Consider the following 22,663-nt stretch of genomic DNA (forward strand, 5'->3'; position numbering starts at 1 on the left):
GCTTATTGATCGGCGCGCCGGCCTTCGGGGGCTTTGTGTTGGCTCGATAGGGGCTTCGTTGCGGCTGCGCGACCTGCCGTTCTCTTCAATCAACCCTCGCTAGCAATATGTCGAGTCGCCAGTAGGGTGGAGTGCTGTGCCAGCGACCAGGGCTTGTGTTGTTATGCGAGAAGGGCCTCAGTCCAGCGAGGCCGCCGTCCGATCAGCATCCGCGGCCCCTACGGGACATCATGGCCAAGGTGAGTCGGCAGGCCGGCGACCCCCGCGCCGCCTCCCCGTCTGGGGGTGCGTTGCGGGATGTTGGCCAACGAGATGCATCTCCGCATCCGCAGTGAGTGCGAATGTGTGCCAGTGACAAATTTCACGGCAACGCAGGGACGGAAATGTCAGCCCATTGTGTCCGTGACCTTTCCTCCAGTTTAAACTTTGACGATCAAAAGAACGTGGAGGTGTCTCGCTCCACGAGCTTGACGCTGGAATTTTATTTTAATCCGCCGTATTTATTGTCGCCGATATGCAGCGGTTGCGCGATGTTCATGACGGTGATTAGCATGCGAACAACGAATCCGTCGCTAATGCGTGCGAATGGAGACGTCAGACGGCGTGCATAATTTATTTTGTGGAATCGAGGAGTGCGCAAAAAGCTTTTTAAAGTCCAATCAAATATTTCAGATCGATAGCGAAAAATGTCCGCATGAAGCCGCCGGACAGCATGCAGCTTTTTTGGCGACAAGCACGTTTTCGTTTCGCACCGCTCACGCGGCGGAAGAGGGAAGAGCTGCATTTTTTGCGCCATTTTTATTTTGAGCTTTTCTCTCATCATCCCTAATGGAGCGTGCATATATGGCGAGAGAGCCTAATTATGATTTCTGACTCGCAGGAATTTCCTGAAGCGCCTTTCGCGAATCTCCAAATTGCTCGAACCGTTTATAGTAATTAACGCTTCGCTACTTCAAGCGTCGTAAAAGTTCCGACCAAATTTGTCTACTCGTCCTGTTTGTTTTCCAAATAACTCTCGCAGTCGGAGAAGAGGGAAAAGGTTAAATGCTGTCCGTGCATTGCACAATCGCAAATCTAAGCGAGGAGAGAAGCCTTAACAAATTAAAAGGCTCTTAAGGTTGCGAAACATGGTGCATTATATTTTTGTCACATACCGGGCACCGACACTACACTTGTGAGAGAAGTACAAAGAGAGCATTGAGCAACAAGCCCAACAGACTTATCGAGCACGGCACTCGCCGCAAGAGGTTACAATCGATCCGCGGAGATTAATAGTGAATGATGGATGATAGATATTTTAGTTCTCTGAATGAGTCAAGGTCGCTTGTAAGTTCAGTTCAAAATTAGGCTAAAAAATTAATTTGTATCATTTCCTGAAGGATGCACTGACACGCACTGATAAATAATCTGAAAATAGGACGAGCACTAAATATCTTATTTAATTATTATGTCTGACTGAGAGTGCATGCGATGGTCTGAAATCAATAAGATGGCCGGAATAACTGAATATTTTGCGCCACTACGGCAGTTGAGAAATCATTCAAAGCCGTTCTTCCGACATTAAAGAAGAACCTGCGCCGTCTAGACTGCTTGTTATGCAAAGTTAGTTGAGAAGCATACATGCACTACATAGCAATTGGCTTCCAATCTCATTCATTACGGTCGAGCGGACGGAAATTAGCCAACCCTTATCCTCGTCAAGTGAATCGGGTCCAATAATGCTGCTCGTCTCCTACACGTATAATATAATATTATATTACACTTTTCCGCCCGCGTGCTGAAGCCGCGTGTAAAAGTGTATCGAGGATAGGGAGCCAAAGAGAGAACTCGCTTAGACACCGCGATGGCCACGCTCCGTTGATTCGCAGGCTCATAAATGTTGAGACTGGCCCATTTGCTCTGCAGGGCAGAACCCGTCGCCGTATATCATCCAGCACAGATCAAAAGTATCAAAAGTGAGACGCCCGGATTCGTAGGCAACCTGCTCGCCTCGGCTATGAGAAAAACCGATATGACTTCTGCAGATGACAACCGTCTCCGATATCAGAAACTCTTAAGCAGCAATAATTTAAAAATGTATATAAATTGAAAAATAAATCACTTCCGTTCTCGATTCAAACCTGGAGAAATTCCTCAATCGTTTTGTATTCAGAGGACTTTAAATACCGGTAACCGGTTGACGCGTCAAGAAACCGGCAGGCAGTGCGCATGTTCGCCGCGGCCCCTTGATCACGCTTGCATGCACTCGGCTTAGCAGTGAGTGAGATAGCTCGCGGTGTTTAGTTTTAGTGTTTCCATTGAGATGCGCCGCGGTGTCTGCCGCGTCCAACGCGAGTCTTACCTCAACGGAACAGCTGGAACGGCCAAGAGGCGGCTCAGCGGACCTCAGAATGGCTCCGGAAGGCAGCAACTGAGCCCCGCCGCGGCCCCCAAACGACCGTCTGACTCAGGTACACCGCCGGCTCGCCGAAATTGCCGAATTTCGAGCTTGACGTTTCGCGAAAGACGCGCCGCGGGCGTCGAGCCAAATCCACCAGCCCCGAGGCGAAGTTTGTGTTTACGTTGTGCGCGGGTCACGTGACCGTTTCGCTTTTTTAAGTTTTTCTGGAGCGAGTTCTTCTATTTTGACATCTTATGTTGTTTGCGTCCCTAATCGACACCGCGCGCGGGTAAATATAGAGGCTTGCAAAACTATTGCACTCACGGCTCGCTTGAATGCAATTTATGCTCATTGAGCCGAACTATAAAATAAGCTGTGCAAGCTCCTGTTTGTGCGCAGCAGTTTTCTCTTAAGCCGCCAAGTATAAATATGAATCTTGTGCCCTTTTCTAGCTATCCACCTCCGCCGCAATTTCTAATTATTTTCTATTTTTATTTTAATTATGTGTACTAATGCACCGTTAATTGTGTTGCGCGAGTGAAATGCAATTAGTGGACTTTTTTACTTCCGACTCTTGAATCATGTGCATGAGAAATGATTTTACCAAAGTCGGCTGTCAATGGGAATTGCAAGTGCTTGGGTTTTTCATTTATGTTCACTTCCTCAAGAAAATTTCCTTCTCTTGTTGAGCTCGCTGAGAGAAAATACATACCTCTGTAGGCGTCACTTACAGTTAATTAGTATTTATTTATTATTTAATGTTCACTGACAATGAGCTCGCTCTATTTATTTTTTATCACTTTCTCACTAAATATGGCATGATTGATTGTATAAAGGAATGCTTCATTGCGATAAGAAATCTTATCAAACACGTGCAAGCAGTTTATTCAACTGTTTGCTTAAAATATTTCATCGAAACATTAGTTTCCTAAATTTAATCAACGGTAGAAGTACTTATCTGCTTCCTCCCGTGTTAGAAGGTTAGAATTCAGCAAAATGATTTTTTATTGCCTTTCCCATACTGACTGCATTTCATGCCCACGATTCACGGTTTCTTAGTGTTGCAAAATTAAGAGTCAACGCGGCAAAGAATCACAAAAACTTCTCGCTTTGACGCGCTCGGTGAGCAAACAGAAAAGGCGAACAGTAAGTTTATCCTCGCTCTCGCACAGTTATAATAGTGTACTTTTTCCACTGCAATTCCCGGCAATTCCGGCCTTTTGCGCGAACAAACGCTACTCGCCAGAGCTTCGGCATAAATAATTTCGGTCAGCGCTGCGTTCGTTCACAAAAACACGTTTCGCCCTGAGTGATAATTGCGAACCATAAACTCTCGTGAGTTTAGGACAGGAAGAACAAACTGGTGTGTTATCATAATCGATCTAGTTTTCCCGACCCACAGCTTCGAGCCCAGAAATGTCGCAATTGCTTTACCTCGTCGTTTTTCAAACATTTTTTTTCTTAGGTTACAATTATGGCCTGGATTCTAACGGGATGGATCTCTCCCGGAAGAGGGTAAATTTCGTCGTCTCGTTTCATAATATGCTGAGAACTACAATTTATGTAATTCTCAGCAGAGAGCATCTCTTGTACAAAGAAGCACTGATTAGTTTCATTCACCAACTAGTATGTAGCATTATTTTCATTCTCTGTGTTGTTTCACTGTGAAAATGGAGAGATTTATGCCATTCACATTCGTTTAGTTCATAATGGGAAATTTCGAGAATTGCTTCCACTTAAGGATTTCAAAAATATTTAGAAAGTTCGACTGTTTCATAATCATTACTGAAATTTTGAAACTGAAAGATTTTTTATGTAAAAAATGCAAATAATTAATTATTTAATCTATGAGCGTTTTGAAAAAACGTATTTGCATAAGATTTCTTCGACGAATTAATGGAAAGTAAATAGCACAAAACTCATATAATAAGAAAGCATCTGTACGGGAGAATGCGTTAAATTAAGTTAGGTCAAGATGCATTTTAGTCCATCAGATCCATAATGTGAACCGCAGCTTCTCCGCCAGAAAACATTTTACTGAGGAGAATGAAAAAACACACAAGGTCTTTCAAATCCTTTTATTGAAGCTATGATTATTTATTGTCTTGTTTACCCGTCGACATCGATCAATTCTTCCATTTTCAATTAATTCCTTTCTCACCGTAGTCCAAGTAGAGAGGCAACAATTTTGCCTATTCTTGGCATCTTACTGCACTGACGCTTTCTTTAGCAATAACAGATGAGATCACTGGCAGCTATTTATACACGCACTCCCTTTTCAAAAGAAAACTGAAGAATCGTTTTTAATTTTAGTCAATGTACAAAAATCATGATAAAGAGAAATTGGTCTCAATTACGTTGCAAAATGGGACAGGAGGTAATTATGAAATTATGTCGCACTGATGATTATCTTCCTTCGGTCTTAGCCGAATCTTAGAAAAAACGGGGCCAAAATTTCCACTTTCGGACACAAAGTGAAGGTGAGACGCTGGCCCGACATGCTCTACGTAATTACACGTGTGCCGACGAAAGATTACATGCTCGGCGCGTTTTTCGCTCTTTCTCTCCAACTGCTCCAGAAGCGCATGCAGCAAGAAAAGAAAATGAGAATCTCGATTTAAAAATAAAAACGAGGCTGGTGCGCCGCTCGCGGTAATAAATTGACGCTCGAATTGCAAAAAGCAGCCGGCTGAGCCTCGTCGATTAGTCCGGGGCTATTAATTTCAATTGGCCCGCTTCGCTTTCGTGGCGGAATCCGAGATGAATATTCAGCGCCAAGCATTGGCGTCATCGCGAGTCTTCAAGTGCGGTCCAGTTGTGGAGCCTTGAAACCTTTAGTGCGGGTCTGTTCTTTCTTATGATTAGCACCATCCAGGGTGGGGCATTCTAGCTCGCTTCAAATCGGGATATCATTTAAAAACTAAAGGGTTACTCTATTTTCCAATTCTTATTTTTCCAAAATAAGAAAAATCAAGGGAAATGAAAAAATGGCTGCGTGCAGATCTGTGAAAATATTTATATCTCTAAACCGTCACAAGGTTGGAATTCTTTAGATCCAGCCGCCGCAAAGTAACTTGTCACTCCACGATAAAAAATTGCGCAGAAGCCAAAAAACCCAACTTGATTATTTGCTGTAGATATAGATGCAGATTAGGATTGCGACGCACTAGAATGCACATTTTGCCTAATAGTTGCATATAAAAGAAGAAGCCCGTGGAGAGCCGGCCGGCGGACCAGCGCGCGAATATTTTTCATTATTAAAATCCAACTCTCCACGCAGGCTGCAATTGAGGCGCTGTACTAAAATTAAAAGCAGCCGGGATGAAGGAATGCGCGCTTGGCGGGGCCAAAAGTCCAACCCGAGCATGATGGCAAGCAAACGTGTGCTGCATTAACTTTTATCAACGTAACTCGTCCGCGCGCGCCTATACTTTAATTTATTTATTTATTTATGGCGATGCCAGGCAAGTCGAAAGCTTTCATGCTGCTGCTGGCAACGTTAGTTTTAATTGAGACTGCCAGCCTTGAACTTGTGCACACCGACGTCCATAATGAAGTATTTACCATCTCTGCACGGCATTGCTGGCAGGTGCGCCTCGAGAGATCGTAAGTAGCAATGCCAGCGTGGATTATTCACAATTCAGCTCAAAGAGCGAAGGGAGACTTGTAAGCTCGCTAAATATTATATCAAGAGTGGTTTTAACACAAACAGGTGCTTTGAACTTGGAGCAAGAACTTCCGCGGAAAGCACATGAATGAATCTTAATAGACAGCGACTACGCAAAAAACTCAAAAACGTCAAAATTGAAAATCAGGTCAACAGCTGAATTTATATATGATGGAGAAGGACCAGAGGAATCTCGCAGTTTTTTCTAATCTTCTCCGTACTATAAAATTTTTAAAATTTTATTATAGAAGTCTTTAATTTTTCTAATCTGGAATGCAGCCAACCTCAAGCAGAAATATTTACTCTAGAACTACTGAGTACTGTTTAAATGGGGAAATAACAGTATTTTAAGATAAATATATTTTTAGTGTAATGAGTGTAATTTAGCTATGTTCTAGATTTTGTTCAAATATATTGATAACAAAAATTTTAAAATAATTTTTTATTAATTTTGTTGAACGTTTGGAAGTTTGAATGCCTGTTCAGTAATCTCCATGTTATTTCACTTGAAAGTGCATGCATCCATCGAGTACAATAAACCGTTGGGGTAATTACTAACGAACACGCGAATACACTGATTTGAGCATCTCTCCAATCACAAGCGCCACAGACATCAAAACCTGCTTATTAATGTTGACGCTCAACAACCGTGAATATGTGAAATTAATGCACAATTTAAGCTTCAAGCCAATCATTAATGTGGCTAATCGCAAATTTCCGACGCTACAAGGAAGCAACCTGCTGAGAGGTGGATAATTTGCTCGCAGTGCAACCAACTCGGCGCATTTCCCGCGAGCAGCAGACACGTTGACAGTCGGCGATTAATGCGTGAGCACACGTGGACGTAAGTGCAGTTTAGAGCAGGATTTCGGCCTCGTGAGTCGTCTTGCAGGCAAATTGCCGTGAAACCAACCCGAGTGCAGTTATCTCTGCATCAAATCAAGCGGAATGTCGTTTCATTGAGTGCGTCTCGCGCTTAAACGACACGAGAAAATTCCGTTTCCGCCGCTACTTATTTGTCATCCATTCTCGGAACGTAGACGCTCGACTTTTTTGCCTATCATTCACTCTGAGCCTCGATAAAGACCTTTCATTCGATCATTGCTCTGCATTCAGGCGTAATTATGTAAATTCAGTCTAGAAAGTGTTTGCGCCGCGTGGAGTTACTTTTCCTTTTCGCTGTGGGAACGGCGTTAGGCCTAAATAAAATTCCCTGCGGCTCTCACACACATTCAAAATCTTATCTGCCGCCGGCTGCTAGAGGTGTTTAAGTAGCGTTTGCATGGCTTCTTACTAGCACCAAGTGCATTTTTATCGAAAGCCTGCGGAGTGCGAAAGGCGGCTACCGGCTCCGGCCTTAGATAAGCATAGTGACACTCGAAAGCGAAAATGACTTTATTATAGAAGATTTGAATTTGTTGCCGAATATCTCCCATAAAAGGCCGACAGCATTAACGACCTCTCTCGCTTTTTAATTCGTTCCTGCTGCCTTAACAGGCAATTTATAATCGTTTTAGGACGGATTTTTTAATGTGATATTGCAGTGAATTTGTATTTTACGACAACGTCGCGGAGCGCTCCATTAAGACGCTTTATTTGCAATTGATAAGAAACCTGTTCCTTCTGGAGGAACTTGAGAAGCGTCAAATAAGCCAACTCAGAATATTTTCCTAATGATACGTGAGTGAATGCGGGATTTCTGTATAATTTTTGAACTTCTCATTTCTGATATTCGTCACGTTTTTATGTTTTGATTGTTTGTCTGCCCACTCCCCTTGGCTGCGGGACGGGACAATAAAGCGCGCCGCAGCTGGCCGTAGCCTCTATATTTATATTTTTGAAAAGCTCAATAGCAAATCTAACGAATCGTAAATCTTGCTCTATACTTTGATAGTCGCGGACAATGCAGTCATTGAACCTTTCCCAATGCTGGTTGCATGTTGCCTCCCCTCGCGGCCGGCCGGCCACATCACACGCTCTGCGGTCCCCTTTTTTACACCAAAGGCACAATCATTGCGGCAGCAGGAAAGTGGAAATTATCGTGGGCGTCTGCTATTTTGTTATGATAAACAAGGCGGAAAAAATTATCAAGGGAAGCAACCGACGTGGGTGAAATTCTATAGCTTTCAAACGGTTTTAATGTGTATTTTCTGAAGATTCAGCGTGGGAGTCCTCCATTGATGAAGTCAAACTTGATATCACGGGTGTTTGTATGATCACAATAAGTTTCCATTCTACGACCACAAACAATTCGACAAAGTTTACTTCTTAAAAGCTTGATAAAAATTATAAAAGGGCACCGACTTTTTTTGCAGAGCACATACCAATTTTCAAATGCTTCTCACCTCCAATTATTTCTGCTTAAAAATAGTCATTAGTCATATTCTGCACTTGTGTGACCACATTTCTGCAATTAAATTAGCGCATTCAAAGAAATCATTAATTTTCTGCGATTTTGATTACAGGCTAGCGGCGAGAGTCGAATTCCTGTGTTTCGAGCGTCCGGCTTGAGGCCAGGCATGCATTCGGGTCAGTGGTCAACCGGCGGTGCAGGCCGTCGGCCGCTGGACTCGGAGTGCGTCGGCCAGCGGGTATGCGTGGGCGGTGAGGTGGTCGGCATCCTGCGCTTCTTCGGCACTACCGTTTTCGACACAAGTGGAAGCTCATGGTGTGGTGTCGAGCTGGAAACGCCAGACGGCCTCAACGACGGCTGCGTCCACGGCGTCCGCTACTTCTTGTGCAAGCCCTACCACGGCATCCTCGCGCCCGAATCTAAGGTACGGAAAATTGTATTTTTTAACGCCCTATATTCTATTTAGCAATGATTTATCTTTGCACAAAAGAAATAAACAACACATGTTGTTGTTATTAAAATCGGTGTTTGTATTTATTTTTAACTGAGAAGCGGTGAATCATTTGTTACGGTTGTCAATTTTAACAAGCGGAAAATTTTATGACGCTGGAAATGTTTAGTCTTTGTGGCCCTGACAGTCCATTCTTGCCGCACGACCCACTCGGCTTCCTTTGCTGTCGTCTGCCTCGTTGCATCCCGTGAAATTCCTCAGGGATTAGTATTGGGCACCGCTTCACTCATACTTGACACCCGCGACTCTCCTTTTCCTCTCTCTTCCACTTTTGGTATTTCTTTATACATATGCTGTTGCACACCCACGGCACGCTATTAAGTGAGGTTTTTTGAGTGAGCGTCGCGTAAAGCCTTCGTCTCGGATTCAAATCGAGGTTGGACCATCAGGAAAAGGGATCGCATTTCAGATGGGTCCGCAATTGACTCATCTGACAGCAATTTTTGAACCGGTGATTTCAGTTGCGTTTTCACATTGCGGCTTGCTTCAATTCCTCTTTATACAACACACCCACTTGGTAATAAATGTTCTCATGCCTATAATTTCGATGCCTTGCGGATGAGTTCATTTCTTAACATAAATCAGCACTGGCAGTCGTTCCGGTCAAATGTTACAAAAGCGCGCTGAGAATTTCGAGTTTAGCAACATCTTCCTCGCCTTCTCATATTAATGCAGCGCAACCATATTCAGAAATAACCTTAATACACACTTTAGATGCGTGATTATGTCTCCATAAAAGTTACACGCTTGGCTTGAGCGAGCTGAGAAAATTTCCCTCGCCGTCATTTTTCCACCGCAGACTAACCTTCAGGTCGGCGTCTAAACAAAAAAAGTCAACACTTGTTCGCAGCTGTGTTAATTTTTTTGTGCCACAGCGAGCCGGCAAAAAGAAGAGGAGAGAGATATACAGTGTGTGCCAGTAATAAACAAAATGTGCTTGCTTGTCGACAACAGGTGCAGTTGGTTGCAGAGGCTGGCGGACCCATAGGCTCCAAGAAGCGTCTATCGCCAGAGACCAAGAAGCGTTTATCGCCGGACCCCAGGAATTGTCTATCACCGGACACCAAGAGGCGTCTATCGCCAGACACCAAGAAGCAGCACGAGTATTCCAGCAGCAGTACTAGCAGCAGTCCCAGTGGATGTTCCCAGGAAGAAATCACTCCACCCCTACATCTGATGGTGGGTTTTCAGATTTTTTAATTGCAGAAATTAATCTGCGTCATAATCATTGTAATGCCAAGAAAAAGTCGTCATTCTGTACCTTTCGCGCGGCGTAGAAATTTTTACAATTTGAAAATTCAATATAAAAATTTCCCTGAAAGTATGAACTAAAAAAATAATATAAAAAATATCAAATTCTTGCCAAGAGGAAATTCAACTTGCAACCGATTTTCCGCCAGCAAATAAATCAAGTACAAGTTGAGTAAACAAAAACTTACTTTTGACATTGAACTTTATGCACAGGATACATATATTGATTTAAACTTTTTATCACTTTCATTCCATAAATGGCGAGGTTGCGAATTCAAGTTTGATTGTTTGTAGGTTAAGATAAGCAGTGCAGTGGATCACTTTCTTTAACTCGCGGACCTTCGAGTTTCCTTCTCAATTGTTCTTTTTCATTTTTTTTTCGCAGGCAAAAGCTCGTCACGGCCAGTCATCAGTGGAAACAACGTCTCCCATTCCGTGCACCAGCAGCTCCTCTCTCTGGAAGAGCAAAGACACTTGCAGACAGAACCCAGACGAAGCAACTCCCCCTAAGGTAAGACAATACTCTTTGTTTTCGAGTGCCTAACCACCATCGCCTCACTCTTCTTGTCTGTAACGTCTGCCTGTGTGAATTATTGCTTCCGCGCTTTGAAAAGAATTGAATTGCCCTTTTCAAAATGTAATTAAGAGAATAAATTAATATCTATATGAGCTACTCTGATGCACTTAAGATCTGATAGCATCAATTTCTGATCTGGTGCTAACAAATCTAAACGCTCCAGGGATTTTGCATTTCAGTCCTTTCTATTCAGCCCACTTTCTCAAAATGACTAATGCTCGTTTGTTACGACCTCTTAACCCCTACAGTGTAACCTTTTTGCCGTATTGCAAAGTGAATGTGAGGGACATATCTTAATGGAAAGGTTTTTATTTATATTTTAAACCTTTAACCCTAAATTGAATAATATTTCCATGTAATATTTTAACACCACGATCTGTATCAAACTATCTTGCAAAAATATATAGCTCTCGTTTGCACGTTTGTTCGAGCAACAGCGGTTTAAGTTCTTTTGATCTTTTTTGGGTGTCGTATGTGTGCACTCCAATTATTATCAAACTTGTTGACTCCTATGAACAGCCAAGTGTGAAACGCGAAAGTGCTAAATTTTTCAGGTGGCGTGCACGTCAATGGCACCGGCTCACGAGACCACCGCTATAAGCCCGACAGACAGCGAAAGCCGCGGCTCGTTGGCGTGCTCCTCGGGCAGCCTGATGCTGCCCCTGAATTGCTCGCCGCCCTCGTTTGTGCCCGGCCTGAGCAAATGCAACTCGTATGACTTCGACGACTCGCTGGGCATTCTTACGCCAGACCAAATGAACTCGGACTTTACGGCAACCTGCCCGGGTAGCGACGAGGACGAACTCGAAGAAGCGGCCAAGCACGGAGGCATCCTTCTTTTGGAGTCACCGCCCAAGGAGTTCCATGAGCCTGTCGATAAGGAGCAGAGTAGCATTTCGGCAGCCAAAGACCACGGCACCGCGTCAGCAGAGAATTCGACTTCTGATTTCGTCAGCAAAGGTAATTGAATTGACCTGTTTTAAAATTCTGAAAAACCTAATTGTGATATTTAAAGAAATATTTCACAAAACATAGTTTTCAAATCAAAATATCACTCTTAGCCTATTTGTAACTTTCGTAACTTCAACTCTATTGCAATTTTTGAAAGTGCTTCACTTTCGTTTACTTAAATATTGTCATTAAAAAGTGAAACTTGTAAGCTGGCCTTTCTTATCAGCCATAGCTTTTCCGTTTGCTATATAATTGGAAGGTGATCGCACCTCGCGGCGATAATGTTAAAAAAAAACTCCGACCGGTTTATTGGCGAGTCGTGCATTGGGTGGCGCACAAACATTGATAAAAGAATCACCACGACTGCTGTCTTGTGAAAGTGGGCCCCGCTTCAATTATCAATCACTTTTACTGTCTTACATGCCCTTATCGTGGAAATTTTCCTCGTGCTCGCGCAGTAAGCACGCAGCTATTGCTGTTCAGCTGCTGCGTGAGGTTTACTTAACAAAACGTAAACAAAAAGCATCCGAAGCCCGTAAATAATGAACTCCTTGTCGGGTCATTTCCACGCGTAGAAAGCAAGCTACTACAGCGTGCATTTGCATAACATAATCGGCCTGCTCGACCTCTTGACTCCCGACGATTGGCCAGACGAGAGGTTGATCTCTGCCTGGACCAGACGAATTTCCTCACTCTTTAAGATTAGTCGCACGCCGCGAGCATATCAATTAATTTTTGAGATGATGCAACCGCTTGTTCCTTCAAACTCTCACTGCAGCGTGTTTGATTATTGCGCAACTTTTATTTATTTTTAGGCGATGAGTCCATGTCGCAGAGCACCACTTGTCCCGTTCCGAACCCTGGCTGCAGCTTTGTCACGAGCATATCCAGCATCACGAGCCTTGACAATGGGTATCAGGGCGATGGAGAAATGAGCCGCCCAACCAGCGTAGCTGAAACGTCCTCGTCGATGGCCGCACCCCCAAATCCACCACCTGGACAACAGGCGATGGATGTGCACAAAATAAAGGTGGAAAAATAGTTCATTGGTTTTAGATGACAACGCATACATTTTTAATAACAACATTTTACTATTTTCCCTCCGAATTTTCAAGTTTATAATCAATTTTTCGCCTGTCCACAGTTTGATACAATGACCGACTCAGACTTCTTCAGCGATCCCGGTGCAACGGGCGCAGAAAGCGACAACGAGCAAGAAGCAGCGATGACCACTGGCGACCGCAAAGCGCGAGTGATTGACGGCACGCTGTACAGCACTTCCCCCGCAAACAGCGTGGCCCAGCCGCCCGCCGCTCACCTAATGACCTCTTCAGCCGCCACCATCGAAGACATGGAGTCAAGTGGAGTGTTCTCCGACGTCGAGCAAAAGAGGCCGGAGCCTGTGCTGCCTGCGGCACCTTGTATTTCAGAAGAGCTTCCAAACGAAGTCGAAATGGTTCCAGATGAAGACCAGATTGAGAAAAAGGATGAGCAAGAAAAAGAGAAGAGCGAAGAGGAGGAAAGTCAGCAGATTTCTAGCGAAAAATCAAAGGCTGAGAGCAACAAAGTTCCATTGAAGAAGAATAAAATGCCTAATCGGAATGTTTCGTCAAAGGTAAGTGACAATTTTTGCTTCAGCATTCAAAACTTATAAAAGTGAGAGTCGGCATTGTTGTTTTGCCTGCTCAGGAAAATCCCGACTCTTGCGACATTATCGTTTGCTCGACTGCCTCTCTGCTTGTGTCGTCTATTATCAATTCTGATTTGCATCCGCAGGTAAAGACGTTGATCAACAACGCCGTTCCAACCGCGGAACTGATTGAAAATCAAGAGAACAGAAGACAAGTGAAGAACAAAGGATTGGGCAAGTGGGACGCTGTGATGAACAAAATCGCCAAAAGCCAAGCGGAGGAGAAGGCAAAGCCCAAAATCAAAGAGGTGAAGAGCCGAGTTTTTGCCAACTTGGCGTTGCAGCCGACAGCTCAGATTGACACCAAAACTAACAACAATAACAACTTACGAGGCTCCTCGCCTTTCAAAACCAACGGAAACATACCTTCTAGACCCAACAGTGCCAGGGCGCGGAGGGAAAATCTTTCCACATCAAAGCCTAGCAAAGCGTAAGTGCAGATATGTTTTTTTTTTCTAAAAATACACTGGAGATATTATTTTGCATACAAATCTTAACTGGTTACGCAGCTTGTAAAAAATGTGCATGCATGGCAAAATGTAAAACCACAAGAAAAACAATGACGAAGCATAAGAAATGCTTCGCCGTTTATCTCCAGCAGATGTTTCTCACATTCAGAGGTCCACCCACAGTTTTCTCACTAAAACATTTGATTACAAATACAAACTTTGTCTCAATCAGCGCTCTAAGTGGGAAACAAATAAATCTGTCAACAGAAAGCGCAGCAAGCTGCGGGGAGCGGAGTCATCGACTTCACTGCAAGCAGCAAAAGATGATGCCAAAATCGGCTCGTCGATTAACAGTTCCTTGAGCGACTTGAGTCGGGCCTCCAATCTCTACAAGATCACCACTGGTGAGTATAGCGCATGCAATGAGAGCACACTGCCGCCAAGCGGCAGCAGATGTTTTTGTTGCAGAGAATAGCGATATGACATCAGCAGCTGAGCTAGCTTGTTCGCTCGGCATCAAATTCTTCTGGTTTCTAATTACACTTAATATCGTTTGACATAATTCAGCTTACTTTTTACTAGAAAGAATACTTAACAATATAATGATAATGATCATCCTGTTTTGCAAGTTGCACTAATTGCGAGCACATACATTTTTTTCATATTTCGGAAGGAACTACTGTGTGGATTTAAGCTCTTATTATTTTCTCTCCCAGAAACCGCTACTTGGACCGACTTATTCAGGTGCAAACAAGTACGCTCACGATTGAATGCGGTGACTCGCGGTTTTTCGCGTGGAAATGCAGTTAGTTAATCGTTGTGCGGATTCAACAGCTCTGCCGTAGAGAATGAACTTGCAATCAGTCACTCGGCGCGGACGCAAAAAAACTGAATGTTGCAGATGTTAATTCGATGTACACTCTCTCACGCAGCAAGTGTCTCCGGCAAAAAGCAAATCGTGCCAAACGCGGGTTTAAATTGCGCGTCTATTTAAAATTTAAAACGCATAGTGGATGATGATTATTTGCTGTAGTTATTCATGTGTGGGTTTTGCAAAAGCGGGGAGGAAGCAATAGCTCATTTGATCGCGGCGCAGATGTTAGAGTGGTTCAAATTAGCCTGGATGCATCAGCAAATCTTTTCAATGCCAACCCTTTGAGATTTGAATAAGGCACAAATTCATCAATTAATATGCACGCGTCGACACCAATGCCAGTTCGCGATCATTATTTGCAAGTCTTGTATTTTTAAATATATAAAATAATATTTTCAGTGCTTCGATTATACTTTTAAATTTCATTGGCTTCAGCTTCAAAAAATCAGATTTTGGCTTGCAGGCGGTGATCCAATCTTGCATACCAAACACAGTAAGCTACACCGTGCGCCGACTTGCAATCGTTACAAATGGATGATTTAAACTGAAATCAAGCAGAACACTCGACTGCTAAGAGTCATATCAAATGGGAAGGCCAATGCCGCTTTGATATTTCGCTTCTCCTGGAACTGTGAGCTCGATTTCTGGCAAAGGCGTTTTCAGTTTAAAGCGCTTTGGCTCGCTGCTCGCATTCTCGTGCCAAACGCAACGGAGTCGAATTTTCCGCGAACAATACCGCGCATTGTTCGATTGTGCGACGTTTATTACACGGATTACAGATGTACTCGCACTAAAGAGCAGCCGTTGAATAAAAAACTCCAGAAAGGATCGACGACTTCCTTCAATGGCACGACTTATGTAAATATTTGAGACGCGCAAGGTGTATAAGAACGCTTTTCAGATGCGAGGAAATGACAATGAGCCAAGCAGTTTCAACACCGTGTTTGACTATAGCTCTCGACGGCCTCAACCTACTCTTGAGCGCTGAAAGATCTCGCTCGCGGGACCTGTTCTCCAATTATTTACACGCCCCCGAGCCATTCATCGCATTAGGATGAATAATATCGCACGCGGTGGAATCCGCGTGCTTCGATTTCCCATTTAATCTGGCGGGATCGTGCCGACGCCGGCGGTCATTTCTGGTCTGAAATTTTAACAAGCGGCGTCTGAAAACAGGTCTGCAAAGAGAGGCTTCTTCAAAAGGTACTTTCTCGCTAAAAAGAGAAAATGGATTGTTCAAATGGCTCTTTTCTAAATTTGGTGCGCGCGCGGTGATTGCGTTCCGCCGCTGCCTCGAGACAAGGAGAGGAGCGCTGGCTCTCAGGAGTAGCTCGTTCGCTCGCTTCCTTCGCACTCGGCGCGACCAGTTGGCGATCGGCACTCGTTCTGTTCGGATACACACGCACCCGCACCACACAACACGCGCGTGGATTACTTTTGCGCTCTGAGATGAGACGGCCTTTTCGCACGGTGGCCCGCCAGGAGCTGCTTCCTTCGACGTGAATGCCGATTCCTGCCACGGCGACATGGGCCGTAACAAGAAGCGTTTCGGAGGTCAGTCTCGTCGGACGGAAAAACAATGCCTATCTCCCTTATCTGATCCCAACTAACAAGTAACACGAATCGAAGCGTGAATTTTAGCCCGTTTTGTCGTTTACGAGGAGGGAAGTGAGTGTCGCTCATTTTCAAATTCACTCGGCGTGTTTTGTACAGAGATTTCAATCTGGCAAGGATACGTGGGAAATTTAACTGTGCGCGAGAGTAATTAAAATGCACCAAGGAGGGTTCTGAGAACGCTCCACTCACTGTTTTTTCAAACAGACTGCATCTTTGTTTGGCTTGCGTTTCTTAGTAAACTACATCAAAATAGAAGTGTAGCAAAATATCACAGACTTTTCATCACATTTTACTCGCCGGCATCCATCTAGTCTAGAATCCAGTTATTAAATAATTATTTTAGGCAGTTTTAACGCTTAAATCGATCGTAATAAAAATCTCGAAAGTTAATCACAGTGAATGCTTCTTAATTAGAAAATCTGAATCATGAAACGCTGCTCTGCCTCATCAAGCACTAAAATTTACGATGTCCGCTTAGCAGGCTCAATTAATAAATTGAGCACACGAAACGGTTGCTGGAGCACTTTTTAGGCTGAAATACGCTTTTGCATTCTTCTGATGGTGATTCGCTTTTCGTAAAGAAACGCCGGCTGGACGCTGCAAATTTATTGTTTAATAACCGCCGCTCATCCTGTCGGTCCGCTCCCAGAGCTGCTCGAGTGAAGCACATTTTTCCACACTAACTGCACGCCTGTTTGCTCGAGCTTAAAAGAACACCTGTCGAGTTCACGGATTCTGTGGAGGTCGAGAAAGTGTCATTGAATTAAATCGGCTCGAAAGCATCAATAATGGCTTTATCTCCCTTACTCGGTTGTCAAGCTTTTCATCAGCGTGCGTACTCGTTTGCACTTTATTGAGCTGGTTTGTTCCTTTGTTTGTCATTCACACAGCACGCACTGCAGAATCTCCGTGGCGCGGAATGAATGATCTCCCGCGTGCGCAAGTTCGCTTTCTCTTTCAATTCCCAAATCTGGAGCTTAATAACCCGGCAAACGCAATCGCGCCTTGCTGCTTGCTCGCATTTTAGCTTTCCGCCTGCCCTTGTTGCAGATCAAGGCTCAAAAAATAGCACCATCGGCACCAAGAAAAGCGCTGCCAAGGTGAAACCAACAAGCGTCGTCCGAAATATAAAACAAACCCCGACCAAACCCAAACTAACCCCCACTAAGGGTGAGTTGTCCACTGACATCATGGCTTTTTGTGGCTCTGAAAACTACTTTTAACACCTCTTTTGTTGATTAATTTTTTGCTTGGACTGTAGCCGCTTGAGAATCATGTTCGTTTAACTGCACGAAGCTTAACATTTTTCAAACTCGTTTTCAAAGGCGAAATGTGTTTTCGTTTTTAATACCACTTAAATGTTTTAGTACGTCATGTCTGGAACTAAAAAGCAAACAAGACACGGTTATTACCTGATTATGACAAATTTTGTGCAACACAGATTGATTTTTTTCAAATAAATAAAAATTAGACTTTTTTACCCTTTATATCTTACAAATAAAAATTAGTAACGTAAAAATATTTTTAAGTAATAGGTGATGCGGGAGCCGCATGCATACAACACCCTGTTGTGTGATAACCTTTTAGCCGTGCAGAAACAACCCTTAAACTGCCCATAATATGCCCTTGCATTTTTTACGCCTGCCTAACTAGTCTATAAATTGACAGTCAATAACACTAAAATCAAATTCAAAGTATTTTTTAATTTTTAATTTCCTTGCTGTCTGCGATGCAGGCTAGCATGAATTTTAGGAAGTTTGATTACTTCTCAAACCAAATTTATACCCCACCAAAATATCAGGCTTAAATAAAAACCCAACGGAATGCAATTTAAGGTTTTTTCTGCACGTTGAAAGAGTGCTCACATAAGAGGGTGTTACATATTATATATGTGAGTCTCCCGTATAACCTATTGCTTTTTATTAATAAAAAAGTTTGTGCAGTGACTTCCGTCCCGTTTGTTTCCTCTTCAAGTATTTCCAGAGCGTCAACAACCCTGATGGATATCTTAAAATTGCATCTGCTAATCGGTGTCGTTTGTGTTGCAGACCAAAACAGAAATGTGCACCCCCTTGGCAAGGAGTCGCCCACCCCGGCGAAGAAGCCACCCCCGGTGATCGCGCCGCCACCACCACACCTGCTCAGGGAGCTGGAGCACGCGTCGGCAGGGTGCGAGGCGATGGCGGTGCTCGTGCAATACCTGGTGCACACGGTCAGTGGCCCTTCCTTCCTCCTTCCCGCACAGCGCGATAACACTTTTTCGTTGCAGGTCGGTGCGTTCTCCGTCACTTCCTTAAGGTCGGAGCTCGAGCGGCTGAAAAAGGAGTGGGCGTTGACCAAAGCTGACCTCGGTGAGGAATAAATAAATAAATACGCGGCTGCGGCGGCACACGCTGATATGGCCTGCCGCGATGTTTGGCAATCCGGGCATGTGCGCGCGCCCGCTTATTATTATCGTGCTTTTCGGCTAACTGTGACATTGGGGACGCCTCGTTCCCTACTTCTCTTAAAATTCCCTCCCGATAAGGCGACCGACGCCTTTCCTGACGTGACCCAAAGATGTGTCCGCACGTTTCTCAGAACCATTCGAGAAGTGCCCCGTAATGTAATTAGCAGCGCTGTTTCGACCGCTGGATGCGGCTGAACGACGTCTGCGATGCAAATCCCTCCATGGCGCCTTGCTAACTAAATGCGCAGAGTTTATATTTATATGGCCCGCGAATTTGCATTTTATCCGACGCTGGTCCGATTTGGCATGCTAATGACACTCAGGTTATTTGAGAGATTGCCTGTGTCATTACTCGTAATCGCATAATTTGAGCTCATGGTGATTTCCAACTCAGTTCCTTTTAATAAAGCACCCACTGTCACTTTCAACCTTTTGAGAGAACGTGGCATTTCATCAAAAAGTGTCATAATACATCACTTTTTACCAATTTAGGATCCTCATTGCTTGAGGTAAATTAAACCTGTGTGTGGTTAGCAAAACCATGAAACATTTTAAAGATATTAAAATTGTTGAATATGACTTTTAAGCTTTGTGTTTATTTATTAAGGATAATGGATAGCTAGCGAAATTCCTATATGAAAAAATTAAACAACACGCTCTTTACCTGTCCATCCTTAGCAAATCAGCGCTGAGCTCTTCTCCGTTAATGATTACAAAATGAATGTTAAAAGAGCAAAAGATTAATTTCAAGCAAGCGTAGAAATGACATACGGAACACATAACTTCGCAAAAATTGCTTTTTAGCAAAATGCCAGAATAAATTAATTATTGCTCTAATTTTAGTTATAAGTAGCGATAACAGTATCAAAATTGAAAAAAGTAGCAATGTGACAAAAATTTAGGTAAAAATAATAGCTAATTTAATTAAATTCCAGACGAATCCAAAGCCACTATTGTTAGACTGCAGCAATCCCTAAGTGATGAGGTCCGAGTGCACGAAATGCATCTGGAGACTCGACAAGCCGAGTTTCAAGAAAGACTAGCCCAAATTGAAGTTGACAACAAAAAAGCGCTGGATGACGTCAACGCGAAGTATGAACAGAAGGTCAAAGAAGTAAGTGGTTCTTGTCCTTCATTATTTGGCAAAATTTCTGCAACGCCTGCGTTCGCCTCCACGCAGATCGAGACTCTGAGACTGGAAGCCGCTGAGAACCTGCAGCAGAATGAACAGGATTGGCTCACTGAACGCAACCAAATGGTGTCTGACGTGCGGAGCGAGGCCGAAAAGAGGCTGCAAGAGGGCTTGGAGCGCGAGGCAGATCTCAAACAGCAAGTGGACAAGCTCACTGCCCAACTGGCAGAATCCACCAAGGACAGCAGGATGTTCCTCGAGCTGATGCACAAAGATAAGGACACACAGATGCAGGTAAGGGTTAGATAGATCTTAAATTCAAAGTGCAGTACTTAATTCAAATTGGTGAATACAGATATGGTCAATACTTAAATAGGACCTTTGTAAAATTTTCATACTGAGAACTAATTTAAATATTTCAAACAACAATTGATCAATGCCCCTATTCACCATAAATAAATTTTTGCTTTACCGTATTTAAAAAAAAAATTAAATTGTGATGAAACTAGGCGTCGGCTGAAAGGTGTTTAACTTTGGAGAAAGAGGTGGACAGCTTGAGGGTGGTTTTGGACATGCGGCACGCGGAGCTTCAATCGCTGAGGAAAGTGGCCGCTGAAGCATCAGAAAAGTCTGACATGCTAATGACTTCTGAGATCCAGCTTGCTTCACTGAAGTCAAAAGTGGAAGACCTGCAGTCTCAGCTGCATTCAAAGAGCACAATTGAAATGTAGGCTCCAGCTAGCCATAAAATCATAATTTGACTATAAAAACACTTGATTTACAGGTCCTTGAAGGAGGAAAACAAATCACTTGCCAAATCATATTACGCCGAGCTTCAAAATAATCGTCGTTTGTCACAACTTCAGGAAGAACTGCAGTGGAGGATAAAGCAGAGTTCTGAAGTTATCAGCAGGCTATCTTCGTCATGTGGAGGTATAACATTTAATGGGGTTTGAATTATCTAGTAATATGATTTAATTCCTGGATTTTAGGTTCACCGTCTATGAGTGCCTCGTTTAAAAACTGCGCTAGTCCAGTCCCTAGTGGTTTCTCAGATGATTCAAGTGATTCTTGCAGGTTACAACTACGTTCCTTGTTGCTTCAGTATTCATAGTTTAATTACCAATAAAATTTAGAGAAATTAAATTATTTAACATAATTCATCATCGTTGTTGGTTGATTCCATAATGCAGGCAGCCACACTCCATGTTAATTTTTCATTTGAAATTAAATGCAGCTGCCTAGGTGTATCGCAAGCTGTTTATTTTCCTGCATTCTACAGAAATTTACTGAATAAATAATTAAAATGGGACGCTCCAAAAAGAATGGCCGGCATTTAATTCGTGACAAATAATTCTGATAATAGATTGTAAAAACACACCATACATAAAAATTCTAGATGATATTATAGCTTGAACCTTTTAATCGTAAAAATCCTTTAGATAATTTTTGTTCTGACAAATCTAGGATTTATTAAAGAATTTTTCAAACCGAATTTTTTTTCTGAAATCAAACTTACGGAATGGCTCAGCTCTGCGTGAATTTATAATGGGTATAGTAGTAAAATTTGGAGAGGATAGCTGATGTGTAGTACAAGAGTGGGATTTAAATTTTTTCATCTCAAAATTTTACCAGTCCATCCTAAGTAAATACATGCAGAGCTGATCATTTCATAAATTTAATTTCACAAAATTATCTGCGTTTTTTCCTGTTTTCCTTTTTTCAATTATATATTTCTGTTGTAGAACATCTCACGGTCTAGAAGACTCGCCGTGCGTGAAGATCATGGCTCGGAAGAGCGACTCGGTAGCCTACCTGCTGGACATGAGCGCCGACTACATCGAGTACAAAATGTCTCGTAGCCAAATGGAGTCTCCCCGTGCGGCGTGCGGCACCAACTACCCCACAAAGAAGTCTGCCTCTTCGTCAGGCATCCCAAGCCGAAAACCGTTGACACGCAAGGTTGCCTCGTCAGCCGCTACTTCAACGCCCCGCATGCAAATCAGGGGGCGCTCGCAGTCAGCGTCGTCAGACTCTGAGAGTTTCGAGGTCAGCGACGAGGAGCAGCTGCGGCAGGCGGGCCAGAACTCTGCCATGACCACGTCTTTTGAGTTTTCCTTCAGTCTGCAGCCGCAGGATGCGGCAGGCGAGGCGATGGTGTCAGAGGACGACGGCCGCAACCAAATCGCCGGCAGCAGTAGCGTCAGTTCCTCAGAGAACATCACCATCGGTGACCTGGAGGAGGAACTGTCCTCCAAGCGGCTGCTGCAGGAAGTCCAGGACAGTCTGACTGAGGAGACCGGCTGGATGGAGGAGATGAAAACCGTTTCGGATGAGAAGAGCTAGTGCTTTTTATTTTACCGCTGTAGTCCGAACTGAAAACTCTGTGCTGGTGATAAAAGTTAGTAAAGAAATTGCTATGCTATTCAAGAGTTGTGTATTTAATTGAATTGATTAATTATGTATCTAGTCATGAAATGCATTGATTATAAATCCCATCTATTGCAAATAAACAGCACACATAAAGTGTTTTAAGGTCATAATTGTTTTTCTATTTTCGTATTTTTATTTGACGCCCTATATTCGCGAAATTAATTTTATTGTTTGCCATCATATCCAAGAACAATGAAAAATTTTAGTTTTCAGCAGTTACCTCTGTTGCATTCTATCAAAAAATATTATTCATGCCTCGCCTAGGTTCTAATTAATGATGATTATTTAAAACGTAATGGTAAATAAAAAAATTTAATCATTGACAAAAA

General features: G+C 43.3%; 1 protein-coding gene across 5 annotated transcripts; it reads left to right on the plus strand.

Moving 5' to 3' along the window:
• Positions 1-84: 84 nt before the first annotated feature.
• On the plus strand, positions 85-22,444 carry LOC135941575 (uncharacterized). 5 transcript variants are annotated; one of them, XM_065487205.1, is made up of 19 exons: positions 88-239; positions 3,846-3,895; positions 8,513-8,824; positions 9,866-10,090; positions 10,548-10,673; positions 11,294-11,699; positions 12,506-12,720; positions 12,835-13,305; positions 13,467-13,810; positions 14,097-14,233; positions 17,371-17,490; positions 18,369-18,532; positions 18,590-18,671; positions 19,705-19,883; positions 19,950-20,195; positions 20,411-20,628; positions 20,686-20,834; positions 20,894-20,978; positions 21,647-22,444. In XM_065487205.1, the coding sequence occupies exons 1-19, from the start codon at positions 164-166 to the stop codon at positions 22,245-22,247; spliced, it is 4,206 nt and encodes a 1,401-aa protein (XP_065343277.1). In that variant the 5' UTR covers positions 88-163; the 3' UTR covers positions 22,248-22,444. The 5 variants fall into 5 exon arrangements, with proteins under 5 accessions (XP_065343279.1, XP_065343277.1, XP_065343276.1 ...); XM_065487204.1 differs by lacking the exon at positions 88-239 and adding an exon at positions 2,253-2,450; XM_065487207.1 differs by lacking the exon at positions 3,846-3,895 and having other exon boundaries at positions 85-239.
• The last annotated feature ends 219 nt before the right edge of the window (positions 22,445-22,663 follow it).

This window comes from Cloeon dipterum, chromosome 3 (assembly GCF_949628265.1).
Source record: "Cloeon dipterum chromosome 3, ieCloDipt1.1, whole genome shotgun sequence".
Taxonomy (NCBI): Eukaryota; Metazoa; Arthropoda; class Insecta; order Ephemeroptera; family Baetidae; genus Cloeon; species Cloeon dipterum.